This window comes from Triticum aestivum, chromosome 3B (genome assembly GCF_018294505.1).
Source record: "Triticum aestivum cultivar Chinese Spring chromosome 3B, IWGSC CS RefSeq v2.1, whole genome shotgun sequence".
NCBI lineage: Eukaryota > Viridiplantae > Streptophyta > Magnoliopsida > Poales > Poaceae > Triticum > Triticum aestivum.
The window spans coordinates 720,897,010-720,922,262 of record NC_057801.1 but is presented as its reverse complement, the minus strand read 5'-3'; the positions used below and the strand labels follow the sequence as shown (position 1 = coordinate 720,922,262).

Sequence of the window (25,253 nt, the reverse complement as noted above, 5' to 3'; positions counted from 1 at the left end):
TGAACATTGTATAGACCCCTGTTTGCTCTATCATGGTTCGGAACAGGGATACCTTCTAGAACCTTCATGTATATGTTCGAATCCAAGTTACCATATAGGTAAGCAGTGACAACATCCATTAGTTTCATTTTCAAGCCCATGTTTACTGCCATCGAGATCAAGTATCTAAAGGCAACTCCATCCATGACCGGGGAATAAGTCTCCTCAAAATCGACACCTGGTCGTTGAGTGAACCCTTGAGCGACGAGCCTTGCTTTGTACCGTACTACCTTATTATTTTCATCTCTCTTTCGAACAAAAACCCACCTATGGCCAACAGGGCGAACGTGGGGAGGAGTTCGACAAACTGGTCCGAACACCTTCCTTTTGTTGAGAGATAATAATTCGGCAGTAATTGCCTGCTGCCAATCTTTCCAATCCGACCTTTTCTTGCAATCAGCGAGCGTGTTAGGCTCAGGGTCAAGATCTATGATTGAGGCAATTTTCGTAGCAAAGTTGATGTCGACAATCACCGTTGCTCGGTTCAGGGACTCCCCAGTATAAATATAATTTATGGCCATTTCGTCATGGAGCGCATCCGGTGCAAATACTTGCTCTACCAAATTTCCCATTATGGGAGCAAGGTCCTTTAGATTTCCCGCGCCGATGTGTGCGCTCACATCTCTGCTGGGTGTTTCCCCTATGGGAAAGTTTAAGTCCGGAATTTCGTGCACTGAATTTTCCGTACTTGTGCCAGGTCTCGACTGGCTCCCCGTTCCAATTTGGGGTACTTTGGCGACATGTTGTGATAAATCTCTCTTATCCTTTTTCGTCAGGCGTCCCCGAGTACTTGGGATTTGAGAAGCCGGATTTCTCGTCCTTTTAGGCCTTTGGACGGGAGTGGGTATACCATCATTTTTCTTTGTTATTTCAACCCTTTCCGGTGCATTGCGCGCGTGCACATGCGATTTTGTCACAGTCTTTAAGTCACTAAAGTGGTCGGGCAGTTGATTTGCTAAAGACTGCAAATCTATTATCTTTTGGACTTCTCTCTCAGTCTCAGCAGTGCGCGGGTCATGAGCGTGGATCCCCGTGGCTTGCCACGTGATTTCTCGACTTTTAGCATCAAGGGGTTGATTCTCTCCCCCTAAAGTCGGGAAAAGATCCTCGTCAAAAATGACAGTCACCTCTCATGGGGTCCAGATACCTGATTATGGACACAGTCTCATAACCAACGTATATCCCCGACTTATGGAGCGGGCCCATCACCGGTCGCTGAGGGGGTGGTATTGGTACATATACCTGGCAACCGAACCTACGAAGGTGGGAAATTTTTGGTGCCGACCCTTGCGAAAGTTGAACAGGAGAGTGGATGTTGTAGGCCGACGGTCGAAAGTTGATGAGATTAGCCGCATGTAACACCGCGTGGCCCCAACATGTAGTTGGTAAATTACAACCCTGAAGGAGCGGTCAGGCAATGAATTTAATTCTTTTAATCAATGCCTCAGCAAGTCTATTTTGTGTATGAACATGTGGTACCGAGTGCTCAACTTTGATTCCCATTGCCATGCAATAATCATCGAACGCCTTTGAAGTAAATTCTCCGGTGTTGTGAATTCAAATAGACTTTATACGATAATCTGGGAAATTATTCCGCATTTGTATGATCTGAGAGATCAACTTTGCAAAGGCATGGTTCGGTGTTGACAGCTGGCAAACATTGGACCATTTAGAGGAAGCATCAATGAGCACCATGAAGTACCGAAACGGCCCCGTGAGGGGCTGAATTGGACTGCATATGTCCCCTTGGATACGTTCCAAGAACGCGGGGATTTTATCCCTCACCTTGAGGGGCGATGGCCTAATGACTAACTTCCCCTTAGCGCACGCGGAGCACATGAAATCATCGGGATTCGGGAAGTTCTTCACGTTAACATTATGGCCATGCGAGTTGTTAATTATATTTCTCATCATCCTAAGTCCGGGGTGGCCTAACCTATCGTGCCAAAGGCAGAAGAGTTCAGAGCTTCTAAAGACGGTCTTGAGGGTAGTGTACACGGGCGGTGCTACTATCTTAGTGTAGTATAGCCCTGTGTCAAACGAAGGAAGCCTTTCGATAATATGTTTACCACCGGCATCCCGCTTTGTGATGAGTAGGCACTCCTTGCTGTTTTCATCATCGGTCTCAGCATGGAAACCATTAGCGCGGGTGTCTCTAAAGCTCAAAAGAGTACGAGTCGACTCCGGGTACAACAACACATCATTAATGATCAAAGTTGTTCCCATAGGGAGTATAATAGTGGCTCGTCCGGAGCCAACTATGTGAGAACCGCAGCCGGCGATTGTCATAATACTTCCTGGAGATTTTTTAATGGACTCAAAATACTTAGTTTCTCGTAAAATGGTATGAGTGGTGGCGCTATCGGCAAGGCACGTTTCCTCCATTCGGGCGCCACGCGCGTTCTAAAATATGACATCTAATTAATGTAATGAGGAAGAAAATACATTAAAGACAAATACACACATCTCAGAACATAACATGCTATCATGTATAAATAATGGAATAAATGAATAAATGTCATCCAATCGCCAAAGTAAAGAATAAGTTTATGCTACCATAGAGCTTACAACCAAATCGAATTTATTCAATTTTATTGTATCAAATCACGGAATCATGATAACCAAAGAGGTATGCTAAGTGGACTCGGTGAAGAAGCCATTCACTTCCGCCGCAATCTCCATACTAGTGAGCCGATCCTCCTTAGAAATCATCTTGGAGGCCGCATCAATGTCTAGTGGCGGCGCCGCCGCCGAGGCGACCATGTGGTCAACCTCCATGGCGGCGTGGGCGTCGGTAGAGACCGCCAAAGCTGCCGCGATGGGCACCACGGGGTTCGCCTCTATGGGCGCAGCAGGGGGCGTAGCGATCATCACGGGTGCTGCCATGGGCCGGTGGTGCTCCCTCCTGAACCAAGGCGAGGTGCGTCTCACGCGCCTTCCGAGCCTTGTATGCTTCAACGACCTCCGGTGGTGCGCAACACTGGTGGGAGAAATGCTCCACCGAGCCACAACGGAAGCAGTCCTGAGGCCTCTGCCCTCCCTTGCCTGGCTTGTTCTGCTTAGCCGGGGCAGAAGGGTGAGGGCCCTTCTTCTTGCCCTTGCGGCCCCTCTTCTTCTGTTGAGGCTTGCGGACTTTGAGAGCATTCACCTCCTGGCGAGAACTCCCCCCAAGTGGTTGCGCGACAAAGTTATTTTTGAGAACCTCATCCTGCGCCTCCGCCACCTGGAGGACGTCAATCAACTCTGAATACCTCGTGTAGTTCCCCTGGCGGTAGTTCCGTGAGGACTGGACCGCGTCGGGGTGGAAAGTGGATAGGGTTTTCTCAATCTTCTAGGAGTCGGTAATCTCAGTACCACACAACCGAAGAGTCGTACAAATCCGGTGTAGAGCTGAATTGTACTCCCCAACCGTCTTGAAGTCCACAAACCTCAGATGGATCCACTCTGCCTCTGCACATGGCTTCACAGTGTACTTAAGCCGCTCAAACCGCTGCTTAAGAGTGGTCCAAAGGCCAGAAGCACTGCGCTCAACCATATACTCATCTTTCAGAGTAGGTGACAGGTGATGACGGAGAAAGTGCAGAGCCTGCGCATTCTCAGTTTCGAACTTGGGATCAGTGGCGGCCAGCTGGGCCCCCTTACCGATCGCCCTCAGGAGGGGTTTGCCCTGGAGAAAAATCTCGCAGTCCGAGGACCATGACAGGTAGTTCAGCCCTGTCTGGGCCAACTCAGCAAACTCCTTGTGGACAATTCCGACCATCTGCGATTTATGCAAAAATCATGAGATTACAGCAGGTAATCTTTTGCACAAAGCGATGTTGATAAACTTATTCAATAAAAAGACGTTCCAATATTTAAAACATACTATTATATGACTTACTAAATGATTAAGAGTGCTAAACAATTAATCTACAGCAGTAAAATCATACAGTAATATCATGTTACAAAAGATAGCATATTAAGCGCATCTAGTATGTGAAAACTAGCCCAAAAATTGAATTCCCGAGGCATTTTTAAGCCAAAATACGTGTTTTCAAAGAAAACAGACACTTCCAGGGGCTTCTACGCGAAATATTACAGCAGGAATAAAAACGTGCGTAAAATCTGGAAACTACGGGGGCTAAACCGCAACTTTCCGCGCTGCAGCCGGCGCGCCCCTTTTTCTTCATGGCAGCGTCTCCATGGCCGCAGCCCACCAGGGCCCAGCGGCCAGCGGGCCGGCCCATGCGTTGCCCGGCCTGTCCCGCAGCAACGCTAGGGGAAAACCCTAGCGCCCGCAGCGTTGGGTGCGGCGGCGGCTCGGTGGCTGGTGCCGCCCGACGGCGGCCAAGGCCCGCGGAGGCGGTAGCCAAGCCGGCCAGCGGAGCGGTGCGCACACGGCACGGCCAGCGGAGCGGCCACGCGGGGCGGCATGGCCTATGGCACGGGGCCAAGGCAGCCGGCCACGGCGCGCGGCGCGCGGCCACGGGGGCGGCCAAGCCGGCCAGCGAGGTGGCCAAGCCGGCCAGCGGGGCGGCGTGCCCATGGCGCGGTGCAGCCAGGGCTGGCGGGCGCGCGTACTCGCGGCGGCGGCGGCCATGAACGCACGCACGCAGGGCGCAGCCGGGGATGGCCAGCGCTCGTGGCGGCGGCGGCCACGGCTCGTGTCGGTAGCTGCGGCTGCGGCCACGGCTCGCGTCGGCGTCGGCGGCCACTTCTCGAGGCGTCGGGCGCGCGCCAGCAGGGCGCGGCCATGGCGACGGGTGACGGGCAACAGCCACCAGCAGGGTGGCGCGGCGGCGCGTGCAGCAGGCACGCGAGCGCGGCGACGGGGACGGCCAGCAGGGCCATGGCGATGCCGGCGGTGACGGGGACGTTGTCATCTGCCTCGGGATGGCAAGATCGTGCGTCTTCAGGACGTCACGACACGTGTACGTCGGGTACAACGCGGCGGTGCCGTGCTCATCTGGAGTACGTGTAATCACCGTCTCCTAGGGTGTGGTCAACAAATCTCTCTTGATCCAAGAAATCGACATTGGTTGGCGACGTATTCGTCCGCTCAGTTCTTGGGAGAGAAATCCACACCGTAGGTAGATTTATCCGAAAAATAATCTAATCGCAAAAATGGAATCGCGGGAACGAGATAAATCCATTTTTGCAAAGAGTGGGGATCGGATCTTATACCTCCGCGGGATCGACGAAAGCCTGCGTGATGCAGGCTTGACGCAGACTTGACGGAGAGTTGGTGGAGCGAAGCGTGCTGATAACGTGTTCTGCAACTCCGCCGGCGAGTCCGGTCCGAGGTTGCGGAGTGAGGGCGCGCGTTGTAGACGAAGTAGTCGAACACATGAAAGTAAATGAGACAGAGAGATATGGAGGAGACCAGCTTTATTAATCAATGATCAAAGATTACAATGATGGCTCCTTGTTGCTTTATATAGGTACTAGGGGGTCAAGGAATAAGTACCCACTTAATTAAAGTGGGGGAAACGGGAGGGGCTACCCCGTGCGATACGCACGAGGTGCACCGCCACCCCAACGATGACCCGGTTTCCCAACAATATGTATACTGAGAAACCGAACACTATCTCTACTTTGTTCTTCCAGTCTTCTCTCGGGCTGTTCCACAATAGTCGCCCTTTTTTGAGGGTATCCACGAGAGTAACCTATGTGCGCCCAATTGCATCGCTCCGGCCTGGCTTGCGAAAAACTGGCAAATCAAGCGTCCCTGAGATGCAGGCCCATGGGATACAAGCCCAGAGGTGCTTTAAAGTTCATGTTGTGCAAGCTCAATAGTGAATGTGGGCAACCAAACGGGTCAAATTCTTCCCATATGGGCCCGATTGAGGTGTATGCGGGCAATCAAACACGTCCTAGATACACCACCGGGATGGGAGCTAGGTGGGGAAAACATTATTCCATCTTCATAGAGTCGTCGCCGTCTCGTCTTTCTGAGCAGGATGCAAACTCTAATAAAACTCAAAGACCAGCGTAACATAAAAAAAAGACGGTGAAACGCCCCCCGCGTCGCCTCCTCTGGCGGCACGAGGGAAACCCCATCCGCCGCCGCCGGGTAGCCACCCCCCGTCCACCACCGATGCGCCGCCGCCGGAGGGCCGGCCGGCAAAGCCGCGCCGCGCCCCGGGATGGTGGCGGCGGGGCGGATCCGTCTCCCCAACTCGCGTCTGCTTCCCCGCGCCCCTCTCGAGATCCATCTGCTGCCACCGCCGGGAGGCGCCCGCTTCTGCCGCGCCGTCGCCGGAGGGCCGGCCAGCTAGGCCGCGCCGCGCCTGGGATGGCCGCGGCGGGGTGGATCCGTCCCTCCCGTGCTTCCCCAACACCGCCCCCTCCCCCCGCACCCCCGAGTTCCTTGCGTGCGTCGCGGGCGCACCCTCCCAGCTGCTGCGTTCCTGCTGGTCCGACGACAGGTGCGGCGTGCTAGGCCATGGCCTTGTGCGCCTTTCCCGACCCCGCGGTCTCCCCTTCCCTCGGCGTGGCCCAGTCCTCCTGGTGCTATTTGGGCGTGATTTGGGCGAACCTGCGGTCGGTCGCGGGGGTGTTCGTAGCCTGCCTTTTGTGGATTGGCTGACCCCTTGTCTCCGGCGGCCCTTCCTCCCCTCAAGCCGCGGTGAAGGCTCACGCGGTGGCGACGGGGCTACGGTGCTAGTGGCAGTCCCGGGGCTCCACAAGGCGGGTACTTGCTGGCGCTGCTCTGGCCCCGGCGACCTTGGACCCGCGTCTCTCCGGTGTCCATGGCTGGCGGCGTCCCTTGCCGGGCAGCTCCGGCCTCGGCGACCAGGCAGTTGCGTCCCTTCCAGCTCGTCTGGCTCACCGACGTCCGGACGGCTATGGCCATGGCAGCATGGATCTGCGTCCCTCCAGTCCCTGCTTGCCGGCGTTGCTGATCGTCGTCGCCCCATCCGCTTGTGGCTTGCTTCGCCGTCTGCCCTACTCTGTACAACTCAAAGCCCCCGTTTTCGCTAGATCCAACGCTTGTGGGTCGGGAAGTGGTGCCACCATCTGACAGCAGGTGCAGCCCCGCCAACCCCCCTTCCGACATGGTGGCTCCGACCAGTGTGGGCTTCCTCATCTCTGACCCCAGATACGGCGGCTATGGGATTGTTCAGCCTCAGGCCAAGGAGAAATTCTTGCTCGGCTTGACGATGCTGGCAGCGACGGCGTTTGCGGATGTCGTTTTCCTTCTTTGAAGCGCTGCCTGTTGGGGAACGTTGCGGAAAATCAAAATTTTTCCTACGGTTTCACCAAGATCCATCTATGAGTTCATCTAAGCAACGAGTCAAGGGAGTGAGTTTGTGAAAGATCGTGGATGTCACCTAGAGGGGGGGTGAATAGGCGCTTTAAAATAATTACGGTTGAGGCTTGAACAAATGCGGAATAAACCTAGCGGTTAATTTGTCAAGCACAAAACCTACAAAAACTAGGCTCACCTATGTGCACCAACAACTTATGCTAAGCAAGAAAAACTACTTAGGTGATAGCAATATATATGACAAGAAACAATATGGCTATCACAAAGTAAAGTGCATAAGTAAATGGCTCGGGTAAGAGATAACCGAGGCACGCGGAGACGATGATGTATTCCGAAGTTCACACCCTTACGGATGCTAATCTCCGTTTGGAGCGGTGTGGAGGCACAATGCTCCCCAAGAAGCCACTAGGGCCACCGTAATCTCCTCACGCCCTCGCACAATGCAAGATGTCGTGATTCCACTAAGGGACCCTTGAGGGCGGTCACCGAACCCGTACAAATGGCAACCCTTGGGGGCGGTCACCGAACCCGTACACTTTGGCAACCCTTGGGGGCGGTCACCGGTACCCGTCAAATTGCTCGGGGCGATCTCCACAACCTAATTGGAGACCCCGACGCTTTCCCGGAGCTTTACACCACAATGATTGAGCTCCGAACACCACCAACCGTCTAGGGCGCCCAAGCACCCAAGAGGAACAAGCTCAAGGGTACCAAGCACCCAAGAGTAATAAGCTTCTCAACTTGTAACTTCCACGTATCACCGTGAAGAACTCAAACCGATGCACCAAATGCAATGGCAAGGGCACACGGAGTGCCCAAGTCCTTCTCTCTCAAATCCCACCAAAGCAACTAATGCTAGGGAGGAAAATGAGAGGAAGAACAAGAAGGAGAACACCAAGAACTCCAAGAACTAGATCCAATGGGTTCCCCTCACATAGAGGAGAAAGTGATTGGTGGAAATGTGGATCTAGATCTTCTCTCTCTTTTCCCTCAAAAACTAGTAAGAATCCATGGAGGGATTGAGAGTTAGCAAGCTCGAAGAAGGTCAACAATGGGGGAAGAACACGAGCTCAAAGGATAAGGTTCAATGGGGAAGAAGACCCCATTTTATAGGTGGGGAAAAATCCAACTGTTATGCTCATAGCCCGCACCGAGCGGTAGTACCGCTTGACATCACGGTACTACCGCTAGGGGTAGCGGTACTACTGCTAAGGGTAGCGGTACTACTGCTTGCGAGCGGTACTAAAAAATTACATCCGTGCCTACCACCGCTGGACTTGTGACGAGTTTTTGGTCCCGTGCGGAAGTAGCCACGGAAGTAGGCGCGGTAGTACTGCTCCAAGCGGTAGTACCGCTCCCAAGGGCGGTAGTACCGCTCCCAAGGGCGGTAGTAAAAAATTACTTCCGCTCCTACCCGCGGTAGTACCGCTGCAGCCTTTTCAGAACACCGAAACTACCACAACTTCTGCATTCGGACTCCGAATTCGACGAAACCAAGTTTGTTGGAAAGCTAGCGACAAGGGCTAACACAATCTTGATAGAAATACCAATAATAAGCAAATGAGAAAAGGCCCAAAATAAAATGGTGAGAACCCTTCCTCGGAAAAGACCGGTAAAACCTCCAACACCGAAAACATCATAGAAGACGCATGCAAACTCCGTTTTTGATGAACTCAAGCTTGTCATCAAGATGACCATAAGCTCTAAGACTCACAAAGAGAACCAAACAAGAACCAAGAAACATGATGCAAGGATGCAATGGTTTGAGCTCTCGATGAACGATACGATCAAGCTACTCACTTGAGAGCCCCCCTTGATAGTACGGCTATCGATCGTATAACCCGGTCTCCCAACTACCACCATGAGACCAGTAAAATAGAAAACCTATCAAGGGCAAACATTTGCCTTGCACATGGTCCACTTGAGCTAGATGATGACGATCTTCACTCCCTCAAGTTGGACCACCTTTCTTGATTGTGTTGGCTCGATGAAGACTAGATGATTGCTCCCCCATAGTCCACTATGGGTGAGCCACTCTTCGACTCATCTTCACAAGTCCATTGACACCACAATGGTTGGAAAGATTCAAGCACTTGATCTCTTCGTGATGCTCCACTTGAACTTGCACACAGCAATCTTGATGACGATCACCACTTGATTTCATCCTTTCCATGGGTTGTATGATATCTTCCTCTTGATGCAAGCCCATGGATACGTACCTAACCCCACATAGAACTCTCACATAGACCATGGGTTAGTACACAAAGTGCAATGGACAATGCTTACCATACCATGGGATCACTTGATCCCTCTCGATACATCTTCTACGCTTTGTGAGTTAATCAACTTGATTCACTATTGACTTAGTCTTGATCAACCTTGAATCTTTGCAACTCTCTTCATTTGGATGATGTATTGAAGGTAAACATGAATGATCACACAACCTTCTTCTTCAAGACATGCTTGCAATAAGCTCAACACCCACATGACCAATCTTTGGATAATTCCTTAATATCACCTTGGTCAACTCATAAACTCCTTGAAACCAGCACATGGACTTCAAGAAAAGCCTATGGACAAATCCTTCAAATATAACTCAAGACAACCATTAGCCATAGAGATTGTCATCAATTACCAAAACCAAACATGGGGGCACCGCATGTTCTTTCAATCTCCCCCATTTTGGTAATTGATGACAATCACTTTCAAGAGAGTTTATACAAGGAATTATGCATCACCATGCAATGCAACAACTAATGATGCATGAGAATGAGATGCAAATGCTTAGGAACCAAAACCAAAGCAAGGAGAAAACTCAGAAGACTTCTCCACAAAACTCTCTGAAACTCCTCCCCCATTGGCATCGATTGCCAAAATGGGTGAAAAGCTAAGAAGGCCAAAATAAAAGGTGTTCCTCCATAAATTGTGTATTTCTCAACAAGAGAGTGGAATGCAATACACATATCCAACTGCCAATACTTGGAGGAAGACAAACTATATTGAGACCCAAAGATTGCAACAAAAAGATATGACACAAAGACATAACAAAGAGAGACACAAGCAATCAGAAGATACCAATTAAAGCAAGCAATCAACGGATATCAATTGAACCAACTAGACCAATGATCCAACATGCCACAAGAATAAAGATATTATGATAAGCGCAAAGGAGTGTTCTAAAGAAACTAGAGAAGCTCCCCGTGATTTGTGCACACATAAGAATATTTGTATTTGGATACAAAGTGCACAAAATAGGATCATAGCTCCCCCAAAATCAATAGAAACTTACAACAAGTGCAAGTGAGCATATAGGAAACAAAGCCTAGTACTTGCAACAAACACATGGTTGAGCAACAAGTAAAAGAGGCAACTTAAGAATGGGCTCAACCAAAATGATGTGTGTGAGTCAAGGCAATGCACTTGAGAAGACTAATGTATGGATGAGCATTAAGCATCAATAAAGTCTTGAAAGAAAGAGGCACACGATGCAAGGCCTATCATTCCCACACACAACTAGCAAATGGGTTCACAAGCTTACTAATAAGCATATAAAGAACATATACTTGTGACAACCCATGGTGAAGATAGAAGATGAAAGCCTCATCAAGACGAGGGATACCAATTAAGATGGCAAAAGCCTCGTAAAGATAAGCATGAGGAAAATAATCTTCACCACACAAGAGTGCATCAAGATGCAACGATAGAGGACACGCACTCAAGGCAAAAGCTTTCACGAAGCCACCAAAGAAATAACATAAGAAAGACAAGGTGGACGTGAAAGAAAGGATATCAACTAGAGATGTAATTTCTCTCAAGTGTATAAGGTTCTATGTAGACGAAATCATGATGATATATATATATATATATCTACAAAGAAGAATGTACACCCGAAATAGTTACAACACGAAGGAACAAGATATCCACAAGGAAGTCATAAATATACCAATAAGATATTTGCTTGAAAGCATAGCACTTGGCTAGATATGGTCGTATTGTATATAAATGAAGTCCAAACACACATCCATCAAGGGCATCATAACTAGCAACAGAGATCATCGTTGGGATGCTTTGAGAAAGGAAACACGTATCACAAGATATGAAATGAATATCATGCCAAGATACAACCTACACAAGGTTGAATGCAAGAGGGGAAAGCATGAATAGATACTTGTTACCGAGATATCATTGGAAGGATGTAGTACATACCAATTGAAGGTAGATAGTAGTTCATTGATCATCCTAGCTTGACTCCAATATGCACATGGTGACAACACCTTCCTTGTGAGTGAGCCGAGCATCCAATGCATCTCCAAATGTTCCTAGAAGAACAACACAAACTAAACGGTACCCAAACTCATCGGGACCAAATAGTTAGAAACACCAATACATAGGACAAACTCCACATAAATATGTGCATATAGATATGAAAATGAATTTCATGCACATCTCATCCAAATTGAGAGTAGGTGGAGTTTCCCCTATATATTGAGTCAAAGAGAGAAAGCATGCCAAATGAAATACATGAAGTAAACATGCATGCTCAAGACTTTCAAAACCCGAAACCAAAAGACAAAGAAATGCCAAGTGAAAAGGATACCAAATGGAGAAATCATCACTTGGAAGATATCATTAAAGATACATCAAGGAATGAGATATCCATTGATACACACTAAACTAAAGATGTCAAACTCCCAAAGAGAGGATGGTTCCAAACATACCAAGCTCTCAACAAAGTTTCATGATGGCACAAAGTACCAAAAAGAAATGGCTTGCCTTCCACCAAAACACACTTGATAAGGATCACAAGAAGTGTGAAGAAAATAGAATAGCTCCCCCACGAGTTGTGCATTATATAGGATTTGTATTTGAATACAAAATGCACAAGGTGGGATCACTGCTTTCACTATATCTAGAAAACACTAGACAAGAACTAGAAATAAACAAGATCCACAAGTGGTATGGAAGACAACGGGAGTTGACACAATCCTTGGCAAGAGAAAAGGCAAGTAAAACAAAAGCCAATGTAAAGATGATCAATAAATTCTACCACACATAAATGACTACCAATTGTCAAAAGACAAGAAGTAGATGGAAAGAATTCCCGGTGGTAGATAGCAAGGATATCCAACATCATCTTCACACCACACACAAGCAAATTGCAACTTGTAGAGCTAACATGCCACCTAGGAACAAGATAATCTACAATATCAACACTAGGTGACAACATCTCAAATGTACACATTTTCTAGGCTAGTAATATACATAGCATATTACTCCCCCATAATGTGATACCAATGAAGAAAACTTAACAAGAGGCAATAAGAGGATCCAACACGAGATAATCAATGGAATTTTTAGAATTTGAATTTCTCATGAGAGATATACCACCTAGCGACTAGATAATCTTGAAATATCAATACTAGATGGTATTACTCATGTGCACACATTTATAGGATTGTGAGGTGCACAAAGCACACCACTCCCCCATAATGGATATTCCATTAATCTCTCACAAGAGCCAACTAAGAAATGAACAAGATGCACTAAGGCTCAACGAACGACACACAAGTACATGATGTGTAAACCAACATACACAACGGCAATTTGGAGACACATCATATACAAACACATGCAAGGAACAAAACCAAATCATGCAAAGGGGCAAGTAACTTTCAATGTAAACAATTTAAGTACAAGTTACCGCAAGGAGGCACATTGGATATAAGATAGAAACTTGACAACCCAATTGACTTGGCTTGAGACAACAAGAAAGATGAAGTCCCCTTAATTCTTCATAATGTAGCCAAGTCTCCAATGCCCTCCAACAACACCTATGGATCAAGTTTGAGCTTGTTGGTCCCCAACCAAGTTGGGTCCTAAGAGGTTAGTCACAATAGGCTTGGCAACCCAAATGGTTCTTTTCTTGACACCACTTTGAGTACCAACAAACTTGGCAAACACATTGCCAACCTTATCCTTCCCAAGAGAATAGATATCATCAATAATAATTGGGTTGGATAAGTTACCACTAGTGCATGAAGAAGCGAGGTGACCTTTCTCACGACATAAGTAGCAACGTCTACTCTTCATTTTCTTCTCACTTGATTTCTCAACAAGAGAAGCATTAACTTGAGTCTTCTTGGGAAGTGGCCTTTCTTCAACTTGAGGTTGAGCATGAGATTGAACTTGTGGCCTCTTCCCTTGTTGCTTGTTACCAATGGCATTCTTCTTCAATGGGCAATATCTAACATGATGCCCTTCAATTTTGCACTTGAAGCAAATAATCTTGGCCGAATTCTTGACTTGTTTTTGGCCCTTCTTCTTGTTGCTCTTGGACTTCTTCTTCTTCTTATTGGAGTTGAATCCAAGTCCACCTTTGTCATTGGGGGATTTTTGCACACTCAAGATATTGTTGAGTGTGGATTTCCCTTCATGACTCTTTTCCAAGTCTTTCTTCAAAGAAGTGACTTGGGCCTTGAGCTCTTTGATTTCCTCTACATGGTTAGTCTCAACACAAGTACTAGAGGAAGTATAAGCTTCATCGTTAGAGCAACAAGGCAAGGAAAGCAATTCATCACAAGATGTACCAACATTGTGAGTAGATGAATTACAAGGACTAGCACATGGCAATATAGTATTTTGACTAGAAGTGGTGCTAGTATCCACATGAGGCTCACTAGATGTTACCTTAGCAATCATGGCCTCATGAGCTATCTTTAGCACATTATGGGATACTAGAAGATCGTCATGAGAGCTTGAGAGCTTTTCATGACTTTCTTCCAATTTCCCATAATTGCTAGATAGCACCTCAAGTTGAGCCCGTAGCTCAACATTCTCCTTCAAAATGGATGCTTCACAAGTAATAGAATTAGTAGCACAAGCATCATCATTAACAACAAGAGGAGAAGGCAACTTGGCAAGCTCTTTTAAATAAGAAGCTTCAAGTTGAGCATGAGACTCGGTGAGTTTGATGAGCTCACCCTTGATGACCCTTGAGCCATTTTCGAGGTGCTCAAAATCCTCAAGGAGTCTAGCATGAGCAACTTCAAGCTTAGCATTTTTAGTTTCAAAAACATTGGCCACCTCAAGAGCTCTATCAGTAGATTCCTTCACTCTAGACAATTCTAGAGCAAAAGTCTCCTCAAGAGATTCCTTGGTGGTTTGTTCAAGTTCAAGAGCTTGAGAGAGGTCCGCAATCTCATTAGCGTAATCACGCCCATGACCTTCCATTTTATCAATGGTGACCTCATGCTCCTCAAGACGAGATTCCAACTCATCAATATATTTCTTGCTCTCAATAGCAATGGACATAATTTCCATGAAGTTGGAACGAGCAATTTTATTTTTATGAAGAGCTTTAAAAACCATTTCCCCCTTAATTTTTAAGGAGGCAACATTATCATTCTCTTCATCATTATCCTCATCATCATTAGCATCAACATCATCATCAAGAGACATATTGGGGTACAAAGTAGGAGATACCTTTGACGCCTTAGCCATAAGGCAAAACGCAATAGATGATGATGTAGGATCCCTTGAGGCACCATTAAACACCACATCTTGTTCCATGGAGTGTTCGGTTTCCTCTACATTGTTAGCACAACAATTCGAGGAAATAGATGCATTTTTATCATGGCAACAAAACATAGCAAGCATATCATCATGATATTTAGTCAAGCAATTTCTACATGATATGCAAGGACTATCAACACAAACATGTGAAACATTTGGAGTGCTCGAAGTGTTAAAGCCCAAAGAGGGAGCATTGCAATAATATAGTGATGAAGGATCATCCACAATAAGCATACTATCATCATTGCAATGACCAACACTACTCACCATATCATTACCTTGTGGCAAACCACATGTAGGTGAAGTAGAAGAAGTTGAGAAGACTATATGACCGGAGGTGGAGGGAGAACAACCATCCCCACAAATCTTGGACACACCATATTTATCTTGAAGCTTTGTCCATAACTCATGAGCATCCCGGAACGGCATGAGTTGAAATATAACTACATTGCTCAAAGCATCGAAAAGCACATTAGAGGCTTGAGCATTGAGATAAGAGTTTTTCTCATCCTCTAAAGATAATCTTTGGGGATCCTTTGGAGGAGAAAAACCCATATCTACAATTCGCTCTAAATTTGGGTCCATGACCCTAAAGAGATTAAGCATGCGAATTACCCAAACATCAAAATTTGTGCCATCGAAACTAAGAGTGTCAGAGAATCCTAATCCTCTAGTCGACATCTTTACTCTCTAGGCGGTTAAGCCCAACAAAGAGAGACGAGGCTCTGATACCAATTGAAAGATCGTGGATGTCGCCTAGAGGGGGGGGGTGAATAGGCGCTTTAAAATAATTACGGTTGAGGCTTGAACAAATGCGGAATAAACCTAGCGGTTAATTTGTCAAGCACAAAACCTACAACAACTAGGCTCACCTATGTGCACCAACAACTTATGCTAAGCAAGAAAAACTACTTAGGTGATAGCAAGATATATGACAAGAAATAATATGGCTATCACAAAGTAAAGTGCATAAGTAAAGGCTCGGGTAAGAGATAACCGAGGCACGCGGAGACGATGATGTATCCCGAAGTTCACACCCTTGCGGATGCTAATCTCCGTTTGGAGCGGTGTGGAGGCACAATGCTCCCCAAGAAGCCACTAGGGCCACCGTAATCTCCTCACGCCCTCGCACAATGCAAGATGCCGTGATTCCACTAAGGGACCCTTGAGGGCGGTCACCGAACCCGTACAAATGGCAACCCTTGGGGGCGGTCACCGAACCCGTACACTTTGGCAACCCTTGGGGGCGGTCACCGGTACCCGTCAAATTGCTCGGGGCGATCTCCACAACCTAATTGGAGACCCCGACGCTTGCCCGGAGCTTTACACCACAATGATTGAGCTCCGAACACCACCAACCGTCTAGGGCGCCCAAGCACCCAAGAGGAACAAGCTCAAGGGTACCAAGCACCCAAGAGTAATAAGCTTCTCAACTTGTAACTTCCACGTATCACCGTGGAGAACTCAAACCGATGCACCAAATGCAATGGCAAGGGCACACGGAGTGCCCAAGTCCTTCTCTCTCAAATCCCACCGAAGCAACTAATGCTAGGGAGGAAAATGAGAGGAAGAACAAGAAGGAGAACACCAAGAACTCCAAGAACTAGATCCAAGGGGTTCCCCTCACATAGAGGAGAAAGTGATTGGTGGAAATGTGGATCTAGATCTCCTCTCTCTTTTCCCTCAAAAACTAGCAAGAATCCATGGAGGGATTGAGAGTTAGCAAGCTCGAAGAAGGTCAACAATGGGGGAAGAACACGAGCTCAAAGGATAAGGTTCAATGGGGAAGAAGACCCCCTTTTATAGGTGGGGAAAAATCCAACCGTTATGCTCACAGCCCGCACCGAGCGGTAGTACCGCTTGACATCACGGTACTACCGCTAGGGGTAGCGGTACTACTGCTAAGGGTAGCGGTACTACTGCTTGCGAGCGGTACTAAAAAATTACATCCGTGCCTACCACCGCTGGACTTGTGACGAGTTTTTGGTCCCGTGCGGAAGTAGCCACGGAAGTAGGCGCGGTAGTACTGCTCCAAGCGGTAGTACCGCTCCCAAGGGCGGTAGTAAAAAATTACTTCCGCTCCTACCCGCGGTAGTACCGCTGCAGCCTTTTCAGAACACCAAAACTACCACAACTTCTGCATTCGGACTCCGAATTCGACGAAACCAAGTTTGTTGGAAAGCTAGCGACAAGGGCTAACACAATATTGATAGAAATACAAATAATAAGCAAATGAGAAAAGGTCCCAAAAGAAAATGGTGAGAACCCTTCCTCGGAAAAGACCGGTAAAACCTCCAACACCGAAAACATCATAGAAGACGCATGCAAACTCCGTTTTCGATGAACTCAAGCTTGTCATCAAGATGACCATAAGCTCTAAGACTCACAAAGAGAACCAAACAAGAACCAAGAAACATGATGCAAGGATGCAATGGTTTGAGCTCTCGATGAACGATACGATCAAGCTACTCACTTGAGAGCCCCCCTTGATAGTACGGCTATCGATCCTATAACCCGGTCTCCCAACTACCACCATGAGACCAGTAAAATAGAAAACCTATCAAGGGCAAACCTTTGCCTTGCACATGATCCACTTGAGCTAGATGATGACGATCTTCACTCCCTCAAGTTGGACCACCTTTCTTGATTGCGTTGGCTCGATGAAGACTAGATGATTGCTCCCCCATAGTCCACTATGGGTGAGCCACTCTTTGACTCATCTTCACAAGTCCATTGACACCACAATGGATGGAAAGATTCAAGCACTTGATCTCTTCGTGATGCTCCACTTGAACTTGCACACGGCAATCTTGATGACGATCACCACTTGATTTCATCCTTTCCATGGGTTGTATGATATCTTCCTCTTGATGCAAGCCCATGGATACGTACCTAACCCCACATAGAACTCTCACATAGACCATGGGTTAGTACACAAAGTGCAATGGACAATGCTTACCATACCATGGGATCACTTGATCCCTCTCGATACATCTTCTACGCTTTGTGAGTTAATCAACTTGATTCACTATTGACTTAGTCTTGATCAACCTTGAATATTTGCAACTCTCTTCATTTGGATGATGTATTGAAGGTAAACATGAATGATCACACAACCTTCTTCTTCAAGACATGCTTGCAATAAGCTCAACACCCACATGACCAATCTTTGGATAATTCCTTAATAGCACCTTGGTCAACTCATAAACTCCTTGAAACCAGCACATGGACTTCAAGAAAAGCCTATGGACAAATCCTTCAAATATAACTCAAGACAACCATTAGCCATAGAGATTGTCATCAATTACCAAAACCAAACATGGGGGCACCTCATGTTCTTTCAATCTACATACCACTTGTAGATCGAGTGTGGAAGCGTTCAAGGGGATGGTAATGATGGATTCGTACTCGTCGTGATTCGGATCACCGATGACCAAGTGCTGAACGGACAGCACCTCCGCGTTCAACACACGTACGGGACGGACGACGTCTCCTCCGTCTTGATCCAGCAAGGAGGAAGGAGAGGTTGAGGAAGGCAGCTCCAACGGCAGCACGACGGCGTGGTGTAGTTGGTGCAGAAGTACTCCGATAGGGCTTCGCCAAGCACGTACGGAGGAGGACAGGTGTTGGGGAGGGGAGGGGCTGCGCCTTGGCTTGTGTGTTGCAGCCCTCCCCTCACCCCTCTATATATAGGAGGAGAGGGGCAAGGGGGCCGGCCCTCTAGGGGAAACCCTAGAGGGGGGCGGCGGCCAAAGGGAGAGGGAAAAGGGTGGCTTGCCCCCCAAGCTAGGGGGGCGCCCCCTTTAGGGTTTCCCCTCCCCTTGCCCTAGCCGCATGGGCCTAGGTGGGGAGGCGCGCCCAGCCCACTAGGGGCTGGTTCCCTCTCCCACACAGCCCATGTGGCCCCCCCGGGAGGGGTGGCCCCACCCGGTGGACCCCCGGAACCCTTCCGGTGGCCCCGGTACAATACCGGTATGCCACCGAAACTTTCCGGTGTCCGTTTAACCACTTTTCTTATATAAATCTTTACCTCCGGACCATTCCGGAACTCCTCGTGACGTCTGGGATCTCATCCGGGACTCCGAACAACATTCGGTAATCACATACTTGTCTTCCTGATAACCCTAGCGTCACCGAACCTTAAGTGTGTAGACCCTACGGGTTCGGGAGACATGCAGACATGACCGAGACGACCTCAGGTCAATAACCAACAGCGGGATCTAGATACCCATGTTGGCTCCCACATGCTCCTCGATGTTGTCATCAGATGAACCACGATGTCGAGGATTTGATCAAACCCCGTATGCAATTCCCTTTGTCAATCGGTACGTTACATGCCCGAGACTCGATCGTCGGTATCCCAATACCTCGTTCAGTCTCGTTACCGGCAAGTCACTTTACTCGTACCGCAATGCATGATCCCGTGATCAAACACTTGATCACCTTGAGCTCATTATGATGATGCATTACCGAGTGGGCCCAGAGATACCTCTCCGTCATACGGAGTGACAAATCCCAGTCTCGATCCATGTCAACCCAATAGACACTTTCGGAGATACCTGTAATGCACCTTTATAGTCACCCAGTTACGTTGTGACGTTTGGTACACCCAAAGCACCCCTACGGTATCCAGGAGTTACACGATCTCATGGTCTAAGGAAGAGATACTTGACATTGGAAAAGCTCTAGCAAACGAACTAACCGACCTTTGTGCTATGCTTAGGATTGGGTCTTGTCCATCACATCATTCTCCTAATGATGTGATCCCGTTATCAACGACATCCAATGTCCATAGCCAGGAAACCATGACTATCTGTTGATCACAACGAGCTAGTCAACTAGAGGCTCACTAGGGACATATTGTGGTCTATGTATTCACACGTGTATTACGATTTCCGGATAATACAGTTAGAGCATGAATAAAAGACTATTATCATGAACAAAGAAATATAATAATAACACTTTTATTATTGCCTCTAGGGCATATTTCCAACACTGCCAAGGTCCTCAGTTGCGTCCCTCTTCGAGCTCAGGGGAAACCCTAGGTCTGGTTCCTCCGGACCGGATGGCGACGGCGTCTTGGCGTCGACTTCCTTCTTGAAGGCGTTATCTTGTTTGCTCGTGGTGTCTCCGGTTCTGGCTTAGGTGATGTTGGAATTCTTGCTGGTTCGGCATTGCCATTCTTGGTTCGGGTTTGGTAGGTTTAGCTGTGATGTATCCCTTGTTCGGGCTGAACATCCCTTGTGTCTTTGCTCCGGACACCATGTTCACGTTTGTATGCGTTCGTGTCATGTATTTTACCTCTATTTGTACTAATTCTACTCCTTCTATCAATGCAATGATACGCAAGCTTTGCGTATTCGCGAAAAAAAACTCAAAGAAATATCTAGAAACGGAGCCCTCCCACCGGTAAGGACCGGGATCCACCACGCCTTCATGGCCCTAGGGACACCGCCCACCGGAGATGATGCGGACAGCCGGCGGAAGGCAGAGAAACTGTAGTCTTCTTTTCTTGGCCTACCCTCTAGGATGCCAAAAAATATTTATCAACAGAAAAACGAACTTTTCTTTTTGCACAAGTAAAAACGATTTAGCTTTTTCCCTACACGGCTGAAGATAACATTTGGACATGAACATGTAATTTTTCCAAGTTTTTTGGCATATGCAAAAACACTTTTAGCGCGCAAAAGTAAATGCTCCCTGGAGCCAGACGAATTCGACATCCAATGGCACTCCTTCCTTCTTACTGTATTGGAACTGAGCATTTGTAGAGCACTACCGTAACCTGAAGCCCAACAGGAAACATGATGCTCTTCGACAGCAATGTTACAACTTGCGGTACCTCTGCAACCAAGCAGGCATGGGGAATGGCTAGAGAATACAGATTCCAAAACTAAGGGACTACAGTATATGTAGATTCCAAGCCTGAGATTTAGCGGCTGCTTGCTCATTTGGCAAAGCTCAATCTTGGCAACATTTGGCAACTTTGGCTGGTGTTTGGTCAGAAGAATTGCTAAAAATCAGAGCCCTTCCAATCAGCTGCCAATTTTTCGACAGCAAAGAAAATGACTGTTGTGACTAAAGCTGCTGTAAGCATCTAAAAAACCACACAGTTTAAAGGTTAAATCATTTGAATAATTATATGATAAAAAACACATATCGACCTCATGGTGTTAACAAGGATTGTAGCCTTCTCGAACATTCCAAACATCACCAAGAGTTCATAACAAAGCATACATACTTGGCATCCTGAACATCACCATATATGATCCATCCATGATGTTAACAATGATTGTACATCCTGAACATCACCAAGAATTCATAACCAGATACAGATACCCCAAAAATTAGTATCAATGCTCCTTGACATCTCTAAGATGCAGATACAGATACACTTCAGACCTTCCCATATGATCCATCCATCGTGTTCAGGACTTATAGTTGCTACGACATCCCAAAGGAGGCATCCTGTTGATTAATAAGGCCATGCATGAGGTCCCAGTGTGCAAACAATAAGCACATTAGTTCAGGGATGGAAGAGACAGCAAAACAGTTTTCTAAAGTACAGATCTGAAATCACATTGAATAGTGAATTCCTTCGCATTATGCAAATGAATCTACAATTAGTTGCTTTGGCTTCATTCCTGCTGATAACCACATTACTGGTGTATATATGTGATTAGGAAAAAAGAATAATCAGCATAAGCTCTTATAAACCAGTGCTACTCAGCTGAGATCCCAGTTTGTAAAAAAAAAGTAAGTTACTTACTTCAGTGGTAGTAGAGACAGTGACACACTTTTTTTTATGAAATCACATCAAACAGTAAACCCCTTCGCAATACACAAACGAATCTAGACTTGGTTTTGTTGGCTTCATTCATGCCGATACACACATTACTGGTATATAAGCGATTAGGAGAAATGAATAATCAGCAGAAACTCTTACAAGCATTTTGTAGCTATTAATACTCCAAAAACTTAGTCTAACTGGCAACATAAACAAAATTATTACATGATCAAAATGGCAAGCTGGCAACTGTACCAAACAAAAAGCGGAATCAGTTTTAAAAATTGGAAGTGAAGTGTATTAATCTGTTCAAAAGCAGGAGTTCAGCTCAGAAGCTGCCTGCAAGTGTTCAAACTTCAGAATGTTCAGAACAGAGAAAACAGAGAAGGGAGAGAAGGAATAAAGAGCATGCAAGCTTTGTGCTACCACTGCTACCACTCAATTTGAAGGTCTACAATCTTGCTTACATAATGTTCAGATTATTGTAACTTTTGCATCTAAAAAGTGCTTAACTATGTAAACCGTGTACTTTAAACAAAACATGGGCACTGCCTCTTCGGTATAAAGGGCTGCGTAGAGGATATATGGGCGGCTATTTATTGAAAAAACCAATTTTATAGTTTCTTTACTTTCCCTGTAAATTCTCTATCTGTATATCAGTTTGCATGTCAGCTGTCTTAGGTCCTCTATTGCAGTTCAGTTTCTTTACTTTCTCTGTAAACTCGCTGTCCGTATATCAGCTTGCAAGTCAGCTGTCTTTGGGGATTCCATCGGCAGTCCCCTAGGTCCTGACATCATCCCCTACTGCTGTGTCTCAGGTGATCATTTTTTTCATATATCAGATATTTTGGCATGCATACTATGATAGATCTGCAAGGAACGGTAGATGGCCTCACTAGGTTTCCCAATTGGTTTACTAATTGATGATCCTATCTTAAGTACTACTCCCTCTGTCCCAAAATATAAGAACGTTTCTAAAACTACACTAGTGTCAAAAACGTTCTTATATTATGGGACGGAGGGAGTAGATATTTGCGTACTGTGGTGGTACTGGGAAAATTTATGGTTTGATAGTGGCTTGGTCTGGAAACAGCCTCCTGTAGAAATGCAGGGAAAGGTTGAGTACAATTGACCCAAAGTGGTCGGACCCTGCGCAAGCGGGAGCTACGTGCACGAGGCTGCCCTTTTTTTTATAGTGTCTTTGAGTTTGATTTCAATGTAGTTGCTACGGCATCCCAAAGGAGGCAGCCTGTTGATCAATAAGACCATGCATGATATCCCAGTTTGCAAAAAATAAGCACATTACTTCAGGGATGGTAGAGGCAGTAAAACATTTTTTCTAAAGTAGTACAGTTCTCAGATTGCATCGAACAGTGAATTCCTTTGCAGTATGCAAATGAATCTAGACTTAGTTGTGTTGGCCCATTCATGCTGATAACCACACTACTGGTGCATAATTAATTAGGAGAAATGAATAATCAGCAGAAGCTCTTACAAGCATTTAGCAATTAACAGTCCAAACTCGGTATGACTGGGTACTATATAATCAAAATGGCAAGTTGGCAACTGTACTAACAAAAAAGCAGAACCTATTGTCTATATCAAAAAAAAGGAAGATGACTGAACATGTTCAGAAATGCAGTGAGTGATATAGATCTTGCAATTGAAGGGAATACACAGACGGCACTACTGCCAGAGTTAGTATCAATGGTTTCCTTTAGGCATGAATATGCCAAACAAGAAACAAAGAAAAATGAAAGGAAAAATAAAACACAAGCAAACATTTGACGAAGGCTAACAAAATGTAGAAAGTGCAGTTTACTCGTATTGCAGAATAAAAATGGCCCATTCTTTCTCATCTTCAGAATATCGAAAACGAAATGTAGAAAGTGCAGTTTACTCGTATTGCAGAATAAAAATGGCCCATTCTTTCTCATCTTCAGAATATCGAAACTGAAAAGTTCATCTGACGGCCAGAAAAGGAAAACAACATGATACCTTGTCTACATTTCATCAAGCACCTTCAACTTGAAGACACGCCTTGTCGCGAACCAAAGAACGGGGCCAAGGCATAATGTAGGGATGGACATGACTGTCATAGTTCCTCTGAAAGAGCATGTCCAGGGCGTTCTCCTCCAGGTCTATGGACAGGAACCAGCAGGGAAGATTGGCATCTTCGAAGGTCTCATGGGTAGAGAAGTAGACAACTCCATCGACAACGCTCACAACCTTGAGCTGGCCGTGTTCCTCCAGTGTTCCCCCGGTGTCCTCAACAATGTCGTCCAACTGAAACCGATGGCCTCTCACCCACGCCTCGACGCCGTCATCGCGAACGTTCCGGAGCCAAACATAAAGGTTGAATTCGATCGCGACGACGACGCAGAGCACCCCATCCCTGGTCTTGCCAACCCTGAACATGCTCGTCTGTCCTTTCAGGTAGTCTGGGAGATCGACCCGAGAGAAGTGCAGCGTGGTGGTGTCGAGCACGAGCATGGCGGCCTCATCCGAGTACACCCAGTAGACGAACCCGTCCACGATCCTGCCAGCGGTGAGCCAGTGCTCGCGCTCGCCGGACTCCGGGATGGTCCTCAGAGCTTCGGAATAGGGGAGGACCTGCCACGCCCTGGCGTCCGAGTCCGACGAGAAGACCGCCGCGCGCGCCCGCGAGTCGTCGTGGCAAGCGTAGATCACGCGGAACGCCCCGTGGTCGCGGCACTCCTCGGGGGCGGCGTGGATGTGGTAGTCGAGGCCGTTGTAGTGGCCCTGGAAGCCCTCGTAGAACTCCTCCGGCAGCGGCGGCAGGAGATCCAGGGCCAGCGTGAGCGGGTTGTACGCGAGCGCCTCCCGCGTGTAGATGTGCTCCAGGACCACGTACCCGTCGTGGCAGTCGCTGATGACCCAGCCGGGACGCGCGTCGTCGTCGTCGTCGGGGAGGCCGGTGAGGAAGAAGTCCCCGCGCCGGACGGCGGCCCGCAGGTCCGGGTCGTCCCGGCGGCGGACGGGCGCGAAGGCCGGGATGGCGGGGCCGTCGGGGTCGAAGAAGATTCCCAGGAGCGGCTGCGCGTGCAGCTCGCTGAAGCGGCGGCGGAAGGCGGGGGACGAGCGGACGGCGTCGAGGAAGGTGCGGCAGGCGAAGGCCGCGCGCACGAGGGTCGGCAGGGACGGGAGGAGGAGGAATATCTCGCGGAGGAGGTCGCCGCCGAGGCCGGTTAAGGTCGTAGCAGCGGGTTCCGCCGCCGGCGCACTTGGTGGCTGCTCGGAGGCCATGGGGAACCACCGCCGCTGCAACGTCAATGGGGGAATTGGGGATGATACCTCGCCAGTGGCGCGGGTGAGATGCAACACTGGCTATGGGCCATGGGCCAACCGGCCTACTGAGCCACTCAAGCCGAGTGAGCTACGTAGCAGTCAAAAGAAGAAACACTCTGCCTCCCCTGGAAAAACCCTTCCTAATGTAGTGTATAGATAAGTCAAACATTACAAACTTTCATCATGTTTATAGGCAAAAATATGCACATTTAAAATACCAAATGTGTATCATTACATATGTCATCAATTACATTTTCATGTTGTATATGTTTCGAATTGTATATAAGAATACTTTTA

At 47.4% G+C, this 25,253-nt stretch overlaps 1 protein-coding gene across 1 annotated transcript; it reads right to left on the bottom strand.

The window, feature by feature from the left end:
- Positions 1-21,084: 21,084 nt before the first annotated feature.
- LOC123071998 (uncharacterized) lies at positions 21,085-25,024 on the bottom strand. The gene is made up of 2 exons (XM_044495574.1): positions 23,646-25,024; positions 21,085-21,328 (listed from the first exon to the last, which is right to left on the bottom strand). Exon 1 carries the CDS (start codon positions 24,912-24,914, stop codon positions 23,661-23,663), a length of 1,254 nt encoding a protein of 417 aa, XP_044351509.1. The 5' UTR covers positions 24,915-25,024; the 3' UTR covers positions 21,085-21,328; positions 23,646-23,660.
- Between the last annotated feature and the right edge of the window lie 229 nt (positions 25,025-25,253).